At 38.6% G+C, this 20,432-nt stretch overlaps 1 protein-coding gene across 1 annotated transcript in view; it reads right to left on the reverse strand.

The window, feature by feature from the left end:
• The window catches only part of CYTH3 (cytohesin 3), a 98,656-nt gene that overhangs the window by 10,823 nt on the left and 67,401 nt on the right, over positions 1 to 20,432 (reverse strand). Inside the window, exons 7-9 of the mRNA XM_075179679.1 lie at positions 18,475 to 18,587; positions 16,112 to 16,260; positions 10,703 to 10,814 (exon numbers count right to left, since the gene is read on the reverse strand). Coding sequence (XP_075035780.1) covers positions 10,703 to 10,814; positions 16,112 to 16,260; positions 18,475 to 18,587 — 374 coding nt within the window. The remainder of the gene's footprint in view (positions 1 to 10,702; positions 10,815 to 16,111; positions 16,261 to 18,474; positions 18,588 to 20,432) is intronic.

Raw genomic sequence — 20,432 nt, forward strand, 5'->3', positions numbered from 1 at the left:
ATGGAGCCTATTGGGGGACCTTTGTTCTTTTTAAGGTATACAAAGGGGCTCTATCGTAAATCTCCTCTGTGTGAAACATAACAGGTCCTCTAAGCTGCAGGGACAAAATGGCTGTTTTGTTTATCAACAGGCTGCAATGATTTCCACAGTAAAACTAGAATTACTTTTTCCAATGCAGATGGCGCTAAAGTAGATAATGTGAAAAACAGGAGCCCAACCTTGTGGGCCTCTTCCCGATTTAGACATTCTTACTTTCACTCTGAAGGAAGTATTTAACCAAAAATGCTAAAACAGATGTCAAGAAAAAAAGATTTGCTCCCGAAACTACAGTACAGGGCACAGTTCTAGTCAGGAGAGACGCGTTTATCTTCCGGGTGTGTTGTCATTACAAGGGTTAATTCACACTGTGTGGTCAAGGTAACTGGATCTTTAGAAAGACCTGTAATTACATCAACAAAAGAATGAAGAAAAAAACAGCCCTCAACTATAATAACACCGATGTACACAACTAAATCCAGTGTAAACATGGGAAGTAGGGTTAGAGGCTTCAAAGAATCATAGCTCCTCATGGCACTTTGTAGGAACAGACAAAAAGCTTTTTTTTTTTTTTTTCTTCCATCACCCCTCGCCCCTGACTATACGGCCAAACAGTCTGCTTGCTGAACTGGGACAAAAAGGGATAAGAACACAACGCAGGCAGCCTTAGTTGCTTCTGTCCAATATCATATACATTAACCAGTTAAAACCAATAATATTCAATGTCAGCTTCCCATTTCCTGCGACAAAGGCTAAAACGTACAGCATGTATATGTGATAGCCTCCCCCCTTTCTAAAAACACAGAAACTAAATAAGAGCTTACGGTTTGCAGTGTATGATGCAGACTGTGCATGCATGTTGTGTTTTTTTTATTGTACCTAAATAAAAATGAAGCAAAGTAATTAAGGTATCATCAGTGAACAGCATGACACTACATCCCTAACTGCAGGACTGTCACTGGACCGCTTCCAGCCCCATGTTGCATCATAACGAGAATGAGACAAGAGGCTCCAGAAAGATGGAGTAAGTGTGAGGGATGCACCCCTCACATATGTGTTTTCTGGTTGGATGTTGCAAGGACGCCATCTCTGTTACAAATTCTCTGGAGTGAATTTTTTTTTAACCAGATTTATTTTTTTTACTATAACTGTGTAGAATCAGCCATACATTTATTGTACACCTCTGCAAAACTGTTTAACCTCGTCATGTGATGTACATCACGCTGAAAAACTACTAAAAGGAAAAATTAATTAATCTAATACATGGTTTTCTCAGCAGGCCACAGGCTATCCAAAAGGTCTCTTGTGGACCGATCCATCCTCTGGGTCCCTAATTGGCCAGCCCAACTCGGCAGCGTAATTATACAACAATCAATCACGGAGATTGTTTTAATATAATTGGGTCTTCTATAATTAAATTTAATGCAAACAAATTGCGGGCTTAAATTAATCACTGCTGTTTTAGTTTATAACTAACTGGAGATGGATGACTGACCTTCTGCAGAGGTCTACGCAATTCCATTACCATAAAAAACCATAAAAAACACTTTTCCCATCAACACAGCTAAAATTTTCTCTTTGGTCATGATATATCAGCCAATAAAACCGCAGTTTATGCAAGCACTTATTACATCATAAGCATCTACTGACTATGATACGGTCCCTTCTGAGATATGTGACCCAAAAGTGCATACGTTCATGAAGAACAAGGCTTCTATTTCACGAGCTAGACTCAGAAACAGTGTGAGAGGTTTGTACTGGAAGTCACAATGCTGTCATCTTAGCCGACAGATGTTCCATCTGTGTTTATCTGTGGATCATTTCCTCCTCTATCTGCAGACGGCAAAGCTGTCATCCATCCACAAAAAACAGCTATCTGTACAATTTGTTATAGCAAAAGGAAATACAACCATCCACACTGTCTTTCTCTACTTTACTGTGACACAGGTCCGCTCTGGAACAAATCCAGATTGTTGCCAGAGAAAAGAGATGCACAGATCCAATTTGACAAAATACACACATAGTAAATTATAAAGATTTTACAGGGTCACAAAAAAATAATAATGAGAAGCATTAAAATAAAAATTGGTGCACCAATACCGCTGCAAAAAAGGTGCTGTAACCCACAGCCACCAGATTCAAAGTACAGTTTAGAAAACGAAAGCAAACATTTGATTGGGTCCCACGGGTTACAGCACATTTTCTTCTGTGCACCAGTTTTTATTCCTCTCCAAAATTTTTAGCTCATGTGTTAAAAAATAGTATACAAGAAACTTAATTTTAGATATTGTGATGTCAAATCCTATATTGATTTTCACAAATGTTAAGTGAACCAGTGAGCTGGAAAAATATGGTGGCAGCGTTCAATGTAACTCAATCCACCAGCTACTCTGCCTGTAGAAAGCACGTCAAGCACTAAACGTCCAGTGATTTATTCATGAGCATTTGGAGGACCACTTCTATCTCCTACGGGAATTTAGTGACCAGAAGAGTACGCATGGAAAGCAGCCACTGGAAGGGAAAACACAGCTCAGTCTAATGTTGAACAGCTTGGCCTGATGCACAGCATTACACAAGAAAGATGGCAACTCCCCAGTCTTCTGCGTCTCATCACGCTAGCTCATCCGTTGCTCTCTGCCATTGCTTATATCTAGGTCACTCAAATCACCTTTCACAATGAGCAAATTCACACAATTCAATGAGAATCCATACATGGCTGGTACCTCAAAATCCACATGAAAATCACATTTAATGGCTGTGAATTATCAACAATTGGCCTTATGCACGACTAAAGGGTCAATGTATATTTTGCTTTATTTTTCCCGTCAGGGGTTATACGTATGAGAGATTTCTCTGATTGAGTTCCAAACAGAACGCAGCACGAGAAATCTAAGTAGAAAACAGCAATGAAATACATAGCACGGACGTTACAACAAGAAAACGGGTTTTATATATATATATATATATATATATATATATATATATATATATATATATATATATATATATATATATATATATTTCTCACGTTCTCCTCCATGGGGCATAGATCAGTGTTGTCTGTGTGGACAGTAAAGGCAGAACAGCACAAGAGACCAATGGATACCCATAACTCATATACATGGCCAAGATGTATAGTAAAACATACATATATATTTTATTTCACAGTAAGTGTTATGATTGGACGCTGCCATATCACTAGCTCCTCCAATAGAACATTGCTGATATAAACCAAATTGTAATCCAAAAAAGGAAGTGTAACACATCAGTTACCTAGCAACAACTATTAGCAGACTGCTAGCTTTATTCAAACCAATTAATTTTGCAGTATACCTTTAAAAGCATGCTTACATTTGTAATTCTCCCTTTCTAATGTAAATAATAACAGTCAAATATTTCTAATAATGTTCATGTTGCAGGGATTTCCTGATCTCTATAAAAGATGTCAATTGAACTTGTAGGGCCTAATTCATCAAGGCACGCAATGTAAGTGCAACACGTGTTTAGTATTAGATGCACGTATTTAGGCTCCCAAATATATCAAGGCACGGATCACAAAACAATAGTAAGACAATAAAAAAAACAGCGTATATTAAAATGGAGGCAGTAAAAAACAATATGAACTTATAGCCAGTAACTCCAATGATCTGATATGCCAAAAGGAATTGGTGGGAAAATACCAGGAAAATCTTAATAAATATTGAACTACAGTCCAGATAGAATAAATGTTCTAATGAGTTCTTGCGGCGTGAATCCAGTAATGGAACTAGTGCCTGTGAATAAATAAGTAGTCCTCACATGTTTCCTGAGATAGGCATATCGATAAAAAGTAATGAAACACTAAGAATACTTGCAGATTCCATGTGGCCGGCCGGGTACCCAGCAGTGGATAGGTGGGGAAATATATATACCCTGTTTTTTATTGTCTTACTATTAATTTTTAATTGTTTTGTATCATTTTTGCTCTATTTTCATCTCAGTTGGTTTTTGCACCTTGCATTGCAACGTTGTTTTTTAATCTTGTATTCTTTCAGTTTGTATTAGTTTTGTTCCCTGATAGGTCAAATAAATTTCTCCTTAAATCCACTGAGGCATTTAATAGGTGGACATTCCATTCTTTCCTGTATACCACGGAGTTCACTGTACTTAAATGTATACATTATTGTATACTTATACAATGAAGTTAATTAGTTTATAGACATCCGTGTATTTGCCACTCATATTCCAGTCATAGATTGTTGTATTGCCTCAGCATAGTTTATTTTAGATTGTTCATTTATTTCAAGGGGCACCTAACTAGGTCTAATCATCAGTGATAAAACAGTTAAAGAAAAAAAAAAAATGAAGTGTTTTGGTTTTTTTTTAAATTTTGTTTTCCATGAAATACACTTATTAGGATGTTGCTCGTGATTGCAGTCACATGCCATTGCAATCATACGACATGTCATCAGTACTGAGCAGGACTTAGACTAGCTGGAGCAAAAGACACGGCAGAAATAAAAGATGGCCAGAGCTGGATTCGGACATGGCTGTGTGCGCTTAAATTTGGTATGACTACAGCAAAACCCCCTTCTCCTCCCTGTTCACTCCCAGTAATTGTAGGCCGTAGTCAGTGTCCTTTGCGTTTGATGACACAGCGAATAAAGCTGCGCTCACGGACATATCTCCCGGTCCTGAACAAACGTAGAGTGATTCTGTGAATGACCCGCTCAAAATCGGCAGATACGTGCCTTGATGGATTAGGCCTGTAGGGTTTAGATTTTCTACACACATTTTTTTTTTCGGTCTTTGTCCCATGAACCCATTATTTGGTCTTTGTCCCATTATGTCACAGAACCTTCTAAATCTGGAAACCTAAAATAAAAACAGTCAGAAAACAGGCAAAGGGGAAGTCATCACAAATCTTGAAGTTGTCACAGCCTGTACAATGGGATAGTAGATCTATGTCTAGTCAACATCACTAGGGGCCTGATTCATTAAGGATCTTAACTTGAGAAACTTCTTATTTAAGTCTCCTGGACAAAACCATGTTACAATGCAAGGGGTGCACATTAGTATTCTGTTTTGCACATAAGTTAAATATTGCCTGTTTTTTCATGTAGCACACAAATACTTGATAGCTTATTTGTACACTGAAATTTAAAGTTGATATTTGTGCGCTACATGAAAAAACAGGCAATATTTAACTTATGTGCAAAACAGAAAACTAATTTGCACCCCTTGCATTGTAACATGGTTTTGTCCAGGAGACTGAAATAAGAAGTTTCTCAAGTTAAGATCCTTAATGAATCAGGCCCTAGGTCTACTTTACGCCTACCCCTGTAGTAGTAAGACTTAAGCAAAGAAAACCTGTAAGGAACATGACTAATAAAAGTTAAGCTGCTCAATTTAAATTTACATTACACCTTTTTATCATTGTGTTCTGCAGATATTCCACCATAACACCATTTACATGGCAGACAAATCTTAGTATTGTAGAGGATTATATCTGGAGACTAGGTTAAGTGATGGGGTTACGTGTTAAATCACATTGTGAAAGCGAAAGGTTAGCAGTAAGGATTTATGATGAAATGTATTTACCAGACACTTAATACACTGCAAACGGAAACACTCCCCAGCACATAGTTGTGTCTTTCCTCTCCCGGGGATCGGATTCAGTCTGTGGCACATTGGCTTCCTGAGGAATTAGCCCTAGTGCTCGAAGCACTTTACAGTTACATAGACCTGCAGGCTGGAGTCTTAGTGCCTCATAGTCCTCCACAAAGTCTGCTGATCTCAAATGAACCCTTACAAACCATCGAATGGTAAATTGCGATGCTTGTTAACCAATTGTTATTAGAGAATCGAAGCTTGGCAGAAGAATCAGGAAGATTTTTCAACCAAAAATAAAATGCAAAATGGTGATTATGTCGGAAGGAAAAAAAAAAAAAAAAAAAAAAGCACCATCCTGTGATTATTTTTTATAGTTTGCAAAATAAAAATTATAGTGGAAACAAAAATAACAAAAAAGAAAAGTGAATGAATAACTAAAAGTGTGTGGCTGGAAGCGTTTGTGTACGTACCTCCTAACGCAGAATAAGCAGAGACAGCCAGTCACAGAACAGAAAGGTGAAAGGTCATAGGCCATAAGGAAAACAAGAAGGCACATTTAAACCACTTATTAAAAATCATAGCCAAACCAAACCAATACAAACTCACAGATAATATGGAAAAATGAAAAGACACACAAAAATAATCACTGTTTGTAGATAAATGCATTCATCTTTTTTTTTTTTTTTTTTGGAAAAACAATACCCATTTGCATCAGCTGTAGCAAAACATAGTTTAAAAAGAGGGGAGCTGTTAAAACAGATGTGTATTCAGTGTGGTTGTGTGTGACAAGAGCCATACTCCACCCCACATTATGTCAGTGCACCGATCACATCAGAGGCAGCCATTTTGTAGGCAGAACCAATATACACTAGAATGGAGCCTATCCATTTGGTGAGGAACTAATGAGATCACTGAGGCCTTTTCTGCCTCATGCCTTGTTGGTATTACTAGTTCCTTGTGAATTGATAGGCTGGAGATTGGTTCAGCCCACAAAATGGCTGCCACCATAATGTAGAATACAGGTACACATTATACCACTTCTAAGATGTCTACAACGAGTACAACCTTCATGGGCCTTTCTGATACAAAGACTGGACTGGTACTGTGTTGGTATTACAGCAGGGTGTGGTGAAAATACCATGTAAAAAGGGATATTTAGCAAAGCAATATGGCCATGTTTGTCCTTAGGTGAAACGTGATGGACTGCACTGTGTTCTGGTATATACCTGAGAGTAGTGGCAGAACCTCATGTGGTGCACTGCCATGCAAGGTGTTCAGTGAGAGGTAAATGCAGGCTTAGTGGAGCTAAAAACACGGTCAGCATTCACAGTACTGACTGCAGGGAGGACCAAAGTGCATCCAGCTGTGTCTAGACTCGGCCACTCTCTGAGATCAGTGTGGTGAATACATACAGTGCAGTACTAAGAGGGACTGTTGTAGGTCCTCTAATGCTATATCACTGCCCAATAGGTATGTACCCTTCATCTGTGCAGCTGCAGTCTTTACTATGCATTGTTCAAACTCCATATTTTGTCAACAGTATAAGGCAGGCATGGCCAACCTACGGCTCTCCAGGTGTTGTGAAACTACAAATCGCAGCATGCCTTGCCACCTATCTGCTGGTTATCTACTGGCAAAGCACGCTGGAACTTGTAATTTCAATAACACCTGGAGAGCCGCAGGTTGCCCATGCCTGGTATAAGGAAACCACACGAAGGTACCCGTGGCTTTATATGACTCTGCTACTAACAACATTCACAAACATATATGTGACGTTTCAGAATGTAACTGAATTGGAAGATGTTAGAGCCATTCACTGGTCAGACAATGACCACCTAAACGGTCAGATAGACCCCAAACGTACATTCTGCCAGTCCAAATCACCAACCAGATGGTAATCTGCACTGGCAATGGTTTTGAGCCAACAGGCTAAAACATACAACATGTATGGGCACTGTGAGAGAGGCTGGCTGCAGTCTCCTTCTATGGGATTATAGACAGGAGATCTGCTCTGTATTAGAATTGTCCCTTCACCATCACTTCCATTCTGATGAGCTTCTGAAACATTTACATAAATGTGTGAATATTTAAGGCAGCTCCTTTATAGAAGTCAGCTTGTGTCTTAGGTTCAGTGGTCCTTTAAAAGTGGCCTGTTTGTAAATTCCTGCAAGGTTGTCGACTTACTGATACTGTTACCAGCAGATCACGTCAAGTCAACGAAGATATATTAGGAAATAAACATTTACCATTTATCAGAGCAGATGCAGCAAACCTAAGTACAGTATACTCCTCCTTCATACACAATGTGACTGCACTGAGGAATCTGTGTTGTACAGCTGAGTGTCACAGGAAACCTGATTGAAGGCATTGAGGCTTTGTATGACTGCCTGCAGCTTTACACAGAGATAGAGAAAGAGCAACAAAGCACTTTGGATTTAGGCTTTGGCTTCTAAGCATATTTAATTATTAAGTATCTGATATGAAGAGCTCTCCTTTGAAGATAACTTCATTATACGACTGATAAAGTCAGCATGCAAAAAATATAACTGCAGGGGATCTGTCTACTAATTATGAGAATCCCTTGCTTGAGAGCATCCACCCATGGGGTAACACACAGAATATACAGCGGTAGTCCATTCTCACATGCTTGTCCTCAACTACTGGGGAGTTGTAGAATGTATTGATATAATATCAGCGCTGAGCACTCCTCGTCACTCACGTTAATGTACTTTAAGCCACTTGGGAGCACAGTCCACCATGTAAGTGACTGTTGAATGATGAAACAATGGAAAAATGTGTTTGTCAGCTCGGATCTTCACCCCCTATGCTGCAGTAACGCTAACCTGTTCAGAGATAAACTGGGCTAATTTTGAGGCGTGGAAACCGGAGAGATCTTTGACAAATATTGGGAAAGGAAAAAACACCCACACATTCAATTTCTCTAATGCATCTAAAAATAAAACTCATATTGTTTTTTTGCTTGAGCAAGTCGTCTCTGCCCATTTAAAAAGCACCTGTCGCCTTAAGAGATAGTGGATGCGGCCGGTTTATGGGTTGAAGCAATATCCATGAGATTCCAGCCTATGAATTCACTGGAATGTGAGTGGTTTAGGTGGCAGGTGCTTTAAAGAATGATACCATGTATACAAAATACAAAGGTATGTGGATTTTATGGAATGGCTCGAGGAACAACCAAAGACATTGAAAGTCTTCTCATTTCAGTCAAAACATTTTAGAATGGCACATCTGTGTCTCCATCACTGTCCCTTTCTTTAAAGTGACAATCATTTTGTTTCTAAAAAGGACTAAAGTGAAAGAGGATCAAGGTTGATTTTGAAGCACGTCAACCCCAGTGTACAGCAGAGAGGGAAATTAGGGGAGATCAATTATGATATGACATTTTGCGTGAATAGAACCAGCTATAAGTTACGTACTATATGGCCACATTTAATTCAGGAAGCGATTTGATTTGGGCATTGACGATCCTCTGACAATGGAGACAAAACAGTGGCAAATTTCTGGACGATTTCATTTCAGAAAATAATTTGGTGTCATAGAATACAACAGAGGTATCACACTATGCAAAATGCTTTCTAAAAATAATTTCTGATTTAACCCTCAAACTTAATCCTGCCTGATTGTGGACTCCTAATCTAGTCATTATTGAACTATATTGTATTATAAACCGTTCAAATTGAAATTTAAATGGCTTATATGACAATACACGTGACGATAATATGGGGGACATGCCCACATGTGGTTCAAATGCTCTTAAATTTTATATTAATATACTGTTAATCGTCAGGAATTTAAAAAGTGTTCCTCAATACCTGTTCAAAAACAGACTAGTTATTTAGGGCTTAATTTCCCTCTATACTTATGTGTACTTATTCTGAGCTGCGGCTCCCAAAAATATCATTAGTACCCCAATTTAGAAAAATAACCCCTCTGAACATCCTCCACAACTTCTGTGTAATTGACAGCAATGTCAGAGGAATGCAAAACATAGCACTCAGGATGACAAACCATCACGGAGTGGAAAGACAGTCTGCATTCCATAACACTGACAAGCTTTAAATACTACAAAACAAACTCCCGTTCTAGCCAGTGTAACCTTTCAGGTAAAACACAAACGAAATAAAAAAATAAGTAAATGATGACAAGTATTATGCAAATAGGAGAGCTGACAGTGTTAAGGAGAGCTGACAACAGCGGGCAATACTTCAGCCTCAGACAAACTGGTCCACTCCCAATATCCCTTACATCAGTTAATTAATTCAGCCCAGGAAACTGCCAACGCAAACAAAGTGGGAAATTTAGGAGCAGAGCATTTAATTCTGGCTAGAAGGGGTCATATGTTGGTACTGTAGAGTGTGTCTGTGATATTGGACTATGCTGATGCAAATCAAATTGCTACTGTGGCTTGGAATGTAATGAGCTGAAATAATTATTGAGCAGCTTAGCAATGCATGGATCGTCTGCCTCTAAATTTGCTCCAATTAACCGACCAATCTCCAGATGGAAAAGAATCTTCTACTTGGGGAGAAAATATTTCAATTATATAGGTCAATATTTTAAATTTACATCTATTTCAAATAATAATAATAATAATAATAATAATAATAAATAATAATAATACCGTTACAAAATCAATACAATGTGAACATATTTAGCAACAAGAAAAATAAAACTGGTAATGCACAAAAAAAATGCATAAAAAAATAACGGTGCACTTCTTTGTACTAAAACCTTTTCTAGAATTTGATTAGTAATATACAATGTATTCTGGTGAGATGATGGATGGACACATGATGTTGTAAAAGGCAACAGACTTCCTCCCCAGTGTCAAACTATGTCTGAAATATAAAGACATTTACACTTGTGCTGTAAATGTCTGATATTGAATACCAAAACTGCTATTAATTGCCATGAGTTCCTTTGCATGACATTCCCTGAGGCTAAAATGAGTATGTGCAGGATAGGTAGATAAGTGCTAAGATAGATTTCAAGGAAAGATAGTCTAGGACACAACAATGGCAAAATCAATCCACACATATATTGACCTTCAACTGACCTAACTTTAAGAGCCAGCCCTCTCTGTCAGGGTTGAAAAACGTGTGTGTCAAGTCATTCCCGTCATCTTCAGGGATTTTAAAGGGCTCATTCTTAATACTCTCGTACAAGTTCTGTAAAGAGAAGAAAATATCTAGCATGACATATTACAAAAAGGAATATTTGCTTAATTTACATAATTTTTGTTGCATAACTGCAAAATAGTCTGCAATGCAATACAAACAACAGATAGAGGAGAGAGGTGGCTTTGCTAGAATGAATACATATAAACATGACATAAGAAGCACAACTCCTTATTCTCTATAGAAACCAGTCACATGTCCTTCCATAGGGATTAAGGATGTGGAGAGTGCAGCATCCATACAGCATATGATGGCCTTTTATGGTGAGCACATCACATTTTCAGCATATGAATTCATAATGAGCTGCTGAAAAATCAGATGTATAGAGACACTCATGAAAACAGATGCTATGTATGGTCATTTTTCTGGGTGGAGAAAACAAGCACATGATTAGTCAATATGGGGCATCTTCTCCCAGCACATCAATCTTCATAGAAGTCCCAATACTGTGGAAGTGCTAGAATTGTGATCGGCTTTATTGAAATATTACATGTCTATGTTTTCTGCATATTGCCCTCTCTCTATAAACAAATGCTCCAATCAAGTTACTATCATTGGCAGAGTATACACACCTCCCTGTTGTCTGACTAGCAGCTGTGGTACATGCTAACGCAGACCAGATTTGCAGGTTACAACTCAATCTTTTTATTTTTAGGATAGGGAATAAGAGGAAACCATTTCCACAGTCATACTGTGGCGCGGAAGCACCTAACACTACACAAAAAGCACATTAAAATTAAAAAGAAGCCTCTAAAAAGGTGGGTTAATAGAAATACATTCATTTTTCTTGTTTAGTACATTTTTATACAATGTAGATCATTACTACACATAACAGTAAGAAACCACTGCACTGGGATAAACACCTTTTTGAAGTCAAATGCTTTCAATAAATGAATATAAAAATGTGTCTGGAGTCCCAGTTTAGTTTCAATGTTCTATCACTCATTGCTGCTATAAGTTATATGGTCCAAGTGAAGGCTCCCCACAAACCTAAGTGGGAGGAGGACATGGGGGAGACCTAAACATGGCCAAAATGGTCCTTGTGCGTTCGTTCAAAGATAATTCTTTCACTATACAGAAGGTACCTGGTTTAGATGCGTATCCACATGTGGAGCTAATGAAAGAATCTGCGGCAGACAACCTACACTCAGCGGTCACTTTATTAGGTACACCTTTATAGTATTGGGTTGGACCCCGTTTGCCACCAGAACAGCCTGAATTCTTTGTTGCATGGATTCAATAAGGTGCTGGAAACACTCCTTAGAGGTTCTGGTTCATGGTGACATGATGGCGTCATGTAGTTGCTGCAGATTTGTCAGCTGTACATTCATGCTGCAAATCTCTGGTTCCACCACATCCTAAAGGTGCTCTGTTGGATGGAGATCTAGTGACTGGAGGCCACCGGAGTACACTGTAGTCATTGTCATGTTACTAGAGATGACGTAGGCTTTGTGACAAGGCACGTTATCCTGCTGGAAGGAGTTATTAGAGGATGTGCAAACTGTGGTCATAAAGGTAGGTTGTGGCATTTAAATAACACTTAATTGGTATTAAAGGGGCCTAATGTGTGCGAAGAAAACATACCCCACACCATTACAGCACCACCACCAGCCTGCACCGCTGTCACACCACGGGATGTATTTATGTTTTTTATGCCAAATCCTGACCCTACCATCCTGCTGTTGCAGCAGAAATTGAAATTTTAATCTTGACCGGTCCAGATTTGGTGAGCCTGTGCCCACTGTAGCCTCAGTTTGCTGGTCTTAGCCGACACAGGTGGAACCCAATGTGGTCTTCTGCTGCTGTAGCCCATCCACTTCAAGTGCTGTCCATTCAGAGATGCTCTGTATACCACTGTTGTAACACATGGTTATCAGAGTTACTGATGCTTCCTGTCAGCTTGAACCAGTCTGGACAATCTCCTCTGACCTCTCTCATTAGCAAGGTGTTCTCGCCCACAGAACTGTCGTTCACTTGATGTTTTTGTTTTGACCCCCATTCTCTGTAAATTCTAGAGACTATTCTGCATTAAAACCCCAGGAGATCTGCAGTTTCTGAGACACCCAAACCAATCCATCTGGCACCAACAATCATCGGTCACTTAGATTACATTTCTTCCCCATTCTTATGTTCGGTCTGAACTACAACTGAACCTCTTGACCATGTCTACATGTTTTTATGTATTGAGTTGCTGCCACATGATAGGCTGATTTTGCATTCACCAGCAGGTGTACCTAGTAAAGTGGCCACCGAGTGTATATACATCATTTAAGGTGCAAACACCCAGTTGAGAGGCAGATATTACAGTTTATATATGCAGGAATGTTTTACATAAAAAGCACACCAGCTGTGACTTATAAATAGAGGCACTTATACAGTGAAGGATGTATGGACTATGCAATGTATTCACATGCATCAGCTAAGACTGCAGAAACTGTCTGATCACAGGAATCTCAGACTTCTGAAACAGATTTTAAAAACCTTTACATGTCAAAATAAAAACAAGGTGGACGGGAAGTCAGCAGGACGTTAGCTGTAGCTTTGAAGTAGAACATCAACAGAATGGAACATAGTAAGTAGCTGATGATCTCCTGATGTAAATAAGGAGATGGAATGTTGCAGGAAGTAAATAATAAAATGCAGAGATACATTTATTTTCCAAACACTCTGTTCTGGCTACTGGACATAAATGTATCTCTGCATTTTAGTATTTACTTCCTGCAACATTTAATGTTTTATCCAGAACACTAGGGACTTGAGGTTTCCAGGATAAGGGATTTATTCAATAAATTGTTATAATAGACTTGTCACAATTCCATATGACGGAAGACTATTATCTACCAGACAATGCTATGTATTATTAATATTTAGATGCTTAGATTGAGGCGAGAGGCTCCACTTGCAGAGAAATTTGTTAAGCTAGAAAAAAAAAACACTTTGTCCTGCTGTGAACTTCTCTTACTCTGTCTTGGATCTGTATGTCAGTGTATAATCAGTTTTAAAAAATAAATACAATAGGTGCTATGACCCTATGGCACCCCTAAATTACCAAGTTTATCTGTTATATCCCCACCCTGCCCCATCATACATCCCCCCTATGTGTGGCACTGCTCCTCAAAGTACTAACGACCTGACCGTATCTATAACCAGCAAATATTTTTCTCCCTCTGCCTCATTTTCTGAATTCTCTGGATATTGGGGCTTCATATTAAATATCTGATGCCTGTAAGACCTCTATGTTATAGCAATGTTCTGCTGAATACACAAAACTGAATTTGCAGACAGAGAGACAGAGGCCTTGTATATTCATTAGACTAGGAATAAACAAACATCATTCATACTCAATCATTATAGGATCTTGTATCAATCAAATGGATTCCGATTATAATGTTACACCACTGTCTTTAAATGGTCTTAAGTTAACCAGAACCGCAATGTAAAATGTGGGCGGTTATTTATTTATTTATTTTAAATGCATTTTACCTTTTTGACCGGCATGAAATAACATGCAGATGTGGCTTCAGCAATGAGGAAGGGATTGCTCAAACACTTATTTTTTTTATTTTTAGGTGTTTAATATAGCGGCAATGGAAAGTCGGGGTAAGACTACACAGCGCCATTTATTCCTGCTTCATAAGTTACATTTTTGTTGTCCTTTAACAAAAGAGAAGAAACATTTCTCACTTCAGCAGACACACTGATAAATGGGCTTGTGCTCTGCCAAGAGATTACACAGACATTTATCACTGGCTCTGTACATTTACAAATGTACATTTAAATCATTGTCTATAAATCCTATAAAAAAGGGCATGAGGGTCGTTCACTTATTATGGAGCCCAGCAGAATGATTAAACTATACAATTAAACATAATAATGATAGTAATAATAAGGTAAGGAGGGGATGTGCACATGGAAGCAGGATTATTTAGTATGGGCAGCCCTAATTAATCAAATGTATGAAGTTATGTAACACTGTATAATAATTTAGGTTGTTATATAATAACGCTATTATATAACAACCTAAATACTACAAATGCAAAGCACTAGGAACATACTAAGCAATGATAACAACACATATTAAGCACAATAGGCAACATTCTCTATCTATAATATGCTTTGTAACATAGCTATGTAAGACACAATCTGAAATGACACTAAGGGCTAGATTTACTAAACTGTGGGTTGGAAAAAGTGGAGATGTTGCCTATAGCAACCAATCAGATTCTAGCTGTCATTTTGTAGAATGTGCTAAATAAATGACAGCTAGAATCTGATTGGTTGCTATAGGAAACATCTCCAAACCTGCAGTTTAGTAAATCTAGCCCTAAGCCTCTCAGTGCAGAGTTTAATCAAAGTATGCATCCTAATCTACCATGCCAAGGTGACCCTGGTCCATGTGGGTTCCTTCACCAACAGTCTATATATGTGTATCAGGTAACTTACCTCTTTCTGTGGCATTTGCTTACATATTACAAATAGTGCTGGTGGTGGGAACTGGATATATGCTGCTCAATGGCTGGGGGTCTGGGCCAAAGTCAAGGCAATACATAAAATGATGATTTGGTTGTAAACCCCCAAATTCAGGAAACATGGAAAAGGTACTATACTGCCATGACTGGTTACTTCAATTACAGAGATGCAAGAACATATTTGAAGCGCTCAGCATATACTGAGCACAATAAGATCCGTTCATCTATCAATAACTAGTGTAGCGTACACCATGGCATCTCTCCAGGTGTTCTGGTGCCTTCCGAAGTGAATTAAACATTGTTGTGTACTTGTCTACTTGCGGTAAGAGAATTAGACTGTGAGCTCCATGGCAGCAGGAGTGGATGTGTCTGAATAAAAAAATAAAAATAGTCTCCGAGTGTACTGGGCAGTGAATATTTTTGCACTATATAAATGGAGGATAATAAGTATATTAGATCCACCAGTGCCTAAAAGTCTTCTTGAGGAGACCAGCATAGGACACTGAAGGTTCCCGCTACATGGTGGTATAATGTATAATGTGTGAGGCTCCAGCTTCACACATTCCCACCCAGAAAACTAAGCGAATGGTAAGCATTAGCAGATCTAAGGATAAGAGGGAACTGCGTATATGCTATTCATTTACACACTATGCATCCTGTAAGATTCACTGTATGCTCCTTGCAATATGGTTATGTGGCTTAAACACCGAAATGAAAACAGTGCAGACTGCAGCCCATTAAACCAATGTGTTAAAATACTGTAAAAACAAATACATCAATCACGCATGCAATTACACATTAATATGTAAAATATCTTACCCTTAATAATTCCTCTGGAAGATCCCCGCCTTCATTAATGCCCCGATTCATAGATATAAACCTCTCTACCGATGGTTTATCCCTTACATTGGGGTTATGCAAGCTGGTGTTCAGCATAATGATGGCGAAGGACAGGACATAGCAGGTATCTGAAGTAATGCAACAAAACAGCATTTAATGAGTCATTCTACAGAGTCCATCTGTTCAAACAAACTAAGGATGAGTCTTCCAGCAAGAAGAAATCCCTGAGGGCAGACTGGGGATTAGTGGGGTATCCCAGCAAGGATTTCAGTATCACGAGCATTTGTGTCATATAATTCCAGAGATATCATGGAAATATCCTATTAAACCTAGCAAAGCTGAGAGACACATATAGATTGCCACAGAAACCCATGTGTGGTGGGTGGGGGGAGATAAATAAATAAAAATCAATGGATTTAATATTAAGGGCTAAAATCATCATCATCACCTCCATTTATTTATATAGCGCCACTGATTCCGCAGCGCTGTACAGAGAACTCACTCACATCAGTCCCTGCCCCATTGGAGCTTACAGTCTAAATTCCCTAACATACACAGACAGAGACAGACACACAGATTAGGGTCAATTTGATAGCAGCCAATTAACCTACCAGTATATTTTTGGAGAGTGGGAGGAAACCGGAGCACCTGGAGGAAACCCACGCAAACATGGGGAGAACATACAAACTCCACACAGATAAGGCCATGGTCGGGAATTGAACTCATGACCCCAGTGCTGTGAGGCAGAAGTGCTAACCACTTAGCCATAGTGATAAGAGTATAAAAACAGAATATGAACTTGCACACAACTGTAAAACCTTTTTTTTTTTTAAATAAAGAAATAAATAAATGCATTTATTAAATGGTATAAAAAGCCCACCATTCTAAAACAAAGCACTTGTATAAAGGTTAAAAAAAAATTAAACACTATTGGCATGAGGAGACAAATACAGTAAGACAGTTAAATGAAACCATTGCCATTCATTCTTTTAATGCAGAGACACCCAAAGAAAATAATTCCCAGTTAAAGATCTCTGGTGTTAGAAGACAGGAATCTCCTGAGAGAACATGGGAGCTATAAGTGTGTGTATACGTGGAACTGAGTGGCCATTGCATAGAAATACATGTACCAACACCGGGGGCCAAAGCAGTGCAGTGTTACCATAACAGTTGTTGACAAGGACGAACTCCCATCAAAAACTTAGAAAGCGACACAAGCTAGGTAAATAGCCAGAATACAGCAGAAACTGGTTCCACAAAAACAGGGACAAGGTCAAAGGAAGTCACCTGTGCTGAGGGGGAGTTTTTTGAGAATCAGCTGTGAGAGCTGGATGGAGTTTTAAGACCAAAAAGATATGTATAGATATTCCAGTCTAAAGTGTACTTGTTGCCTACGCACAGTGGCGGAAACCATATAGTGGGCTGAGGTAATATTTGTGAGAATGCAGTAAAGTTTCTCTTTCTCTTCGTGCGTCTAGTCCCTAGTGAGAGGATGGTAAATACTGCCTCAGATTACAAAATGGTGCACTTTATATAATATGCGTAAAAAGAGGTCTGCTACAGATCTTCCCAAATCTTACTGGTAAAAGAAAATATTTCAAATTAGTTTGTTGTGTTAAATCAGTTTCTTTTCAAGAGTACCCGTCTATATAAAGAGCAGTGAGGTGGCTCAGTGGTTAGCACTTCTGCCTCACAGCACTGGGGTCATGAGTTCAATTCCTGACCCTATCTGTGAGGAGTTTGCATGTTCTCCCCGAGTTTGTGTGGATTTCCTCCGGGTGCTCTTGTTTCCTCCCACACTCCAAAAACATACTGGTAGGTTAATTGGCGGCTTTCAAATTAACCCTAGTGTGTGTGTGTGTGTGTGTGTGTGTGTTAGGGAATTTAGACTGTAAGCCCCAATGGGGAGGGACTGATATGAGTGAGTTCTCTGTACAGTGCTGCGGAATTAGTGGCATTATATAAATAAATGGTAATAATAATAATAATAAATAATAATAATAATTAGGTCACACCACATGTTTAATAACATGCTTCAAAGACCTACATCTCCTTTATATTGTAAACTAGCGACAATGGTCCCCTCTTCTTTTATTTCATTGTATGTTCCTATGTTGTTATCAAGTGTTCAAATTATCTCCCTGAATGTGCAGCATATGTTGGTGTAATAACAACCACAACCACCACACTACACTGTAGCTCAAAACAACAAATTAAATATTAATATAAAGAGAACAGTTGACGAGAGTTCAGCTTTAACTGCGAATCCACTTTTGTGTTTTGATTATTAATGAAAACAGAATTTCAGAGAGTACAAGACACAATCGCTGGTCCCTACGAACCTGTGGACTGAAACACCCCATGGTTACACAGACAATATCGAGATGCAAACGCTTCCATCATCCTATCTATCTTCTGGGCTTCTCCGGGCAGCCTGAAACTCCACAAAAATTGCCTGCAAGGTAAAAAAAAAAATTGAAACATAAATATCTGTTTAAACTATTCACCCAACACTGGCAAGCTGCATTAACTGTTATAAATACTACAATAAGTTAATGCTATCTATAGTAAGGAGCATATTCAATTATTGGCGTTCTAGCCAAAAATCTCGCGGCGCGCACACTATTACCGTTATTACGGTAGTTTTCTCGCTGGATTTCAGCTCGCGGCTCAGGGAGCTGAGAGCTGAAATCCAGCTTACTATTACCATAATAATGGTAATAGTTTAATGCCGCAGGGAAATTAAAGAATTGAATATGCCCCTTAGTGTCATTCTGTTTTCGCATCTAAAGCTGGGTACACACTACAGGTTTTCCACCCGATTATTGTGCCAATCACACGATAAACAACTGAGGTCTGATATCTTAGTGTGTACACTTCCACTATCATGTTTTATCGTTCCAAAGCAAATCGTTTCGTTTGATTCGATTTGATTTTAAAAACCAACTAAAAATGATATGCTGATTGGGATTGTTTAAATAGTCAACGATATCGCATCGGGAGGGATTTTCTGTAGCATATACCCAGCCTAAATAGTCCTATAGTATCTTAGCAATGGGGAGTCATTTTTACTCTCACGCGGTTCAGTAGCCCAGAGAGGGTAAGAGATCAGTAACAAGACTCCATAACTTTGCTGCTGTTCTCTATAGTGCTAACTGTTCCTGAAAGTCCCACAAACCAAGCAACAATAAAAAGGTGTTACCCAAACTATCTGGTCTCAACAACTTCAACACTACAAGTAAGTAATTGTAGGCACAAATTATACAGCTATTTATGGCTGTGTGGTTTATGCAAAACTGACCAGTCAATTTAATTATAAGAGACCACAATAGCATTTCAGATAACAATATATGTAACACATTTACACTATAAATACATTAAAACATTCAAGATTAATTGGTTATAACTGTTGCTGGATATATGTGGAGAGTCTTCTTGGAATAAGAACAGTTATCCCTGGTAATGCCAAATATCCTTTTTGCCAATTTGGTTTCCAAAACCCCTGTAACACCAAGAGCCTGAATCATCTTGGACTGCAATGTGAACCAAACTTGCACGCGCGTACTCATGTACAAGTGGATCTCAAGAAACGTTTCCATTTGAATCTGGGTATAAGTCCGCTCAGACTGTATATTACTTGACATATGCAGACAGAGATCAAACTGCACATCCATATGTGCAATATCAAGTCCCATGAGAACGCATTTCTATATAAATTATAAAATTAATTTACAACTATTAATACTATAATTACTATTACAAACATATGTTAAAAAAGATACATTTATTTTTACCCCAAATCCATAAATCAGGATGTTCTTAGTGCGTATGGTACATAAAATGTATTTTTACAGTTTTTCTTACTGGCTAATGATTACAGAGCACCCTCTAATCAGAAGGAATAAAATTGAGAACTATAAAAATATATGTAATAAAAAATTATACATAAATCCAATATATGATTTAAGGACAAACCTTCCTTTATCTAGTGCGGATAAATCCAATTTCTAAAAAATCACTTGCCTAAGAGAATCCCAGCACATGAATTGGACGTGTTGGGTACGAAATAATGATATTCATTATTCCGCCAACACTTACCGCGACGTGGTGAGACCGAAGGGCTCCTTCCCTGACCAGGCTTCACGCCAACTGCTGTGTAAACTGAGTGGAAGTCATCGTGATCAGTGAAGAAGCCGCCGCTAGGTAATGCGCCCATGGACAATGTACAACAGGTTATGTAAGTATGCGGCCATGGACAATGTACAACGAGTACACTGTCCATGGGTGCATACTTACATGA

Source organism: Mixophyes fleayi, chromosome 7, assembly GCF_038048845.1.
Source record: "Mixophyes fleayi isolate aMixFle1 chromosome 7, aMixFle1.hap1, whole genome shotgun sequence".
NCBI lineage: Eukaryota > Metazoa > Chordata > Amphibia > Anura > Limnodynastidae > Mixophyes > Mixophyes fleayi.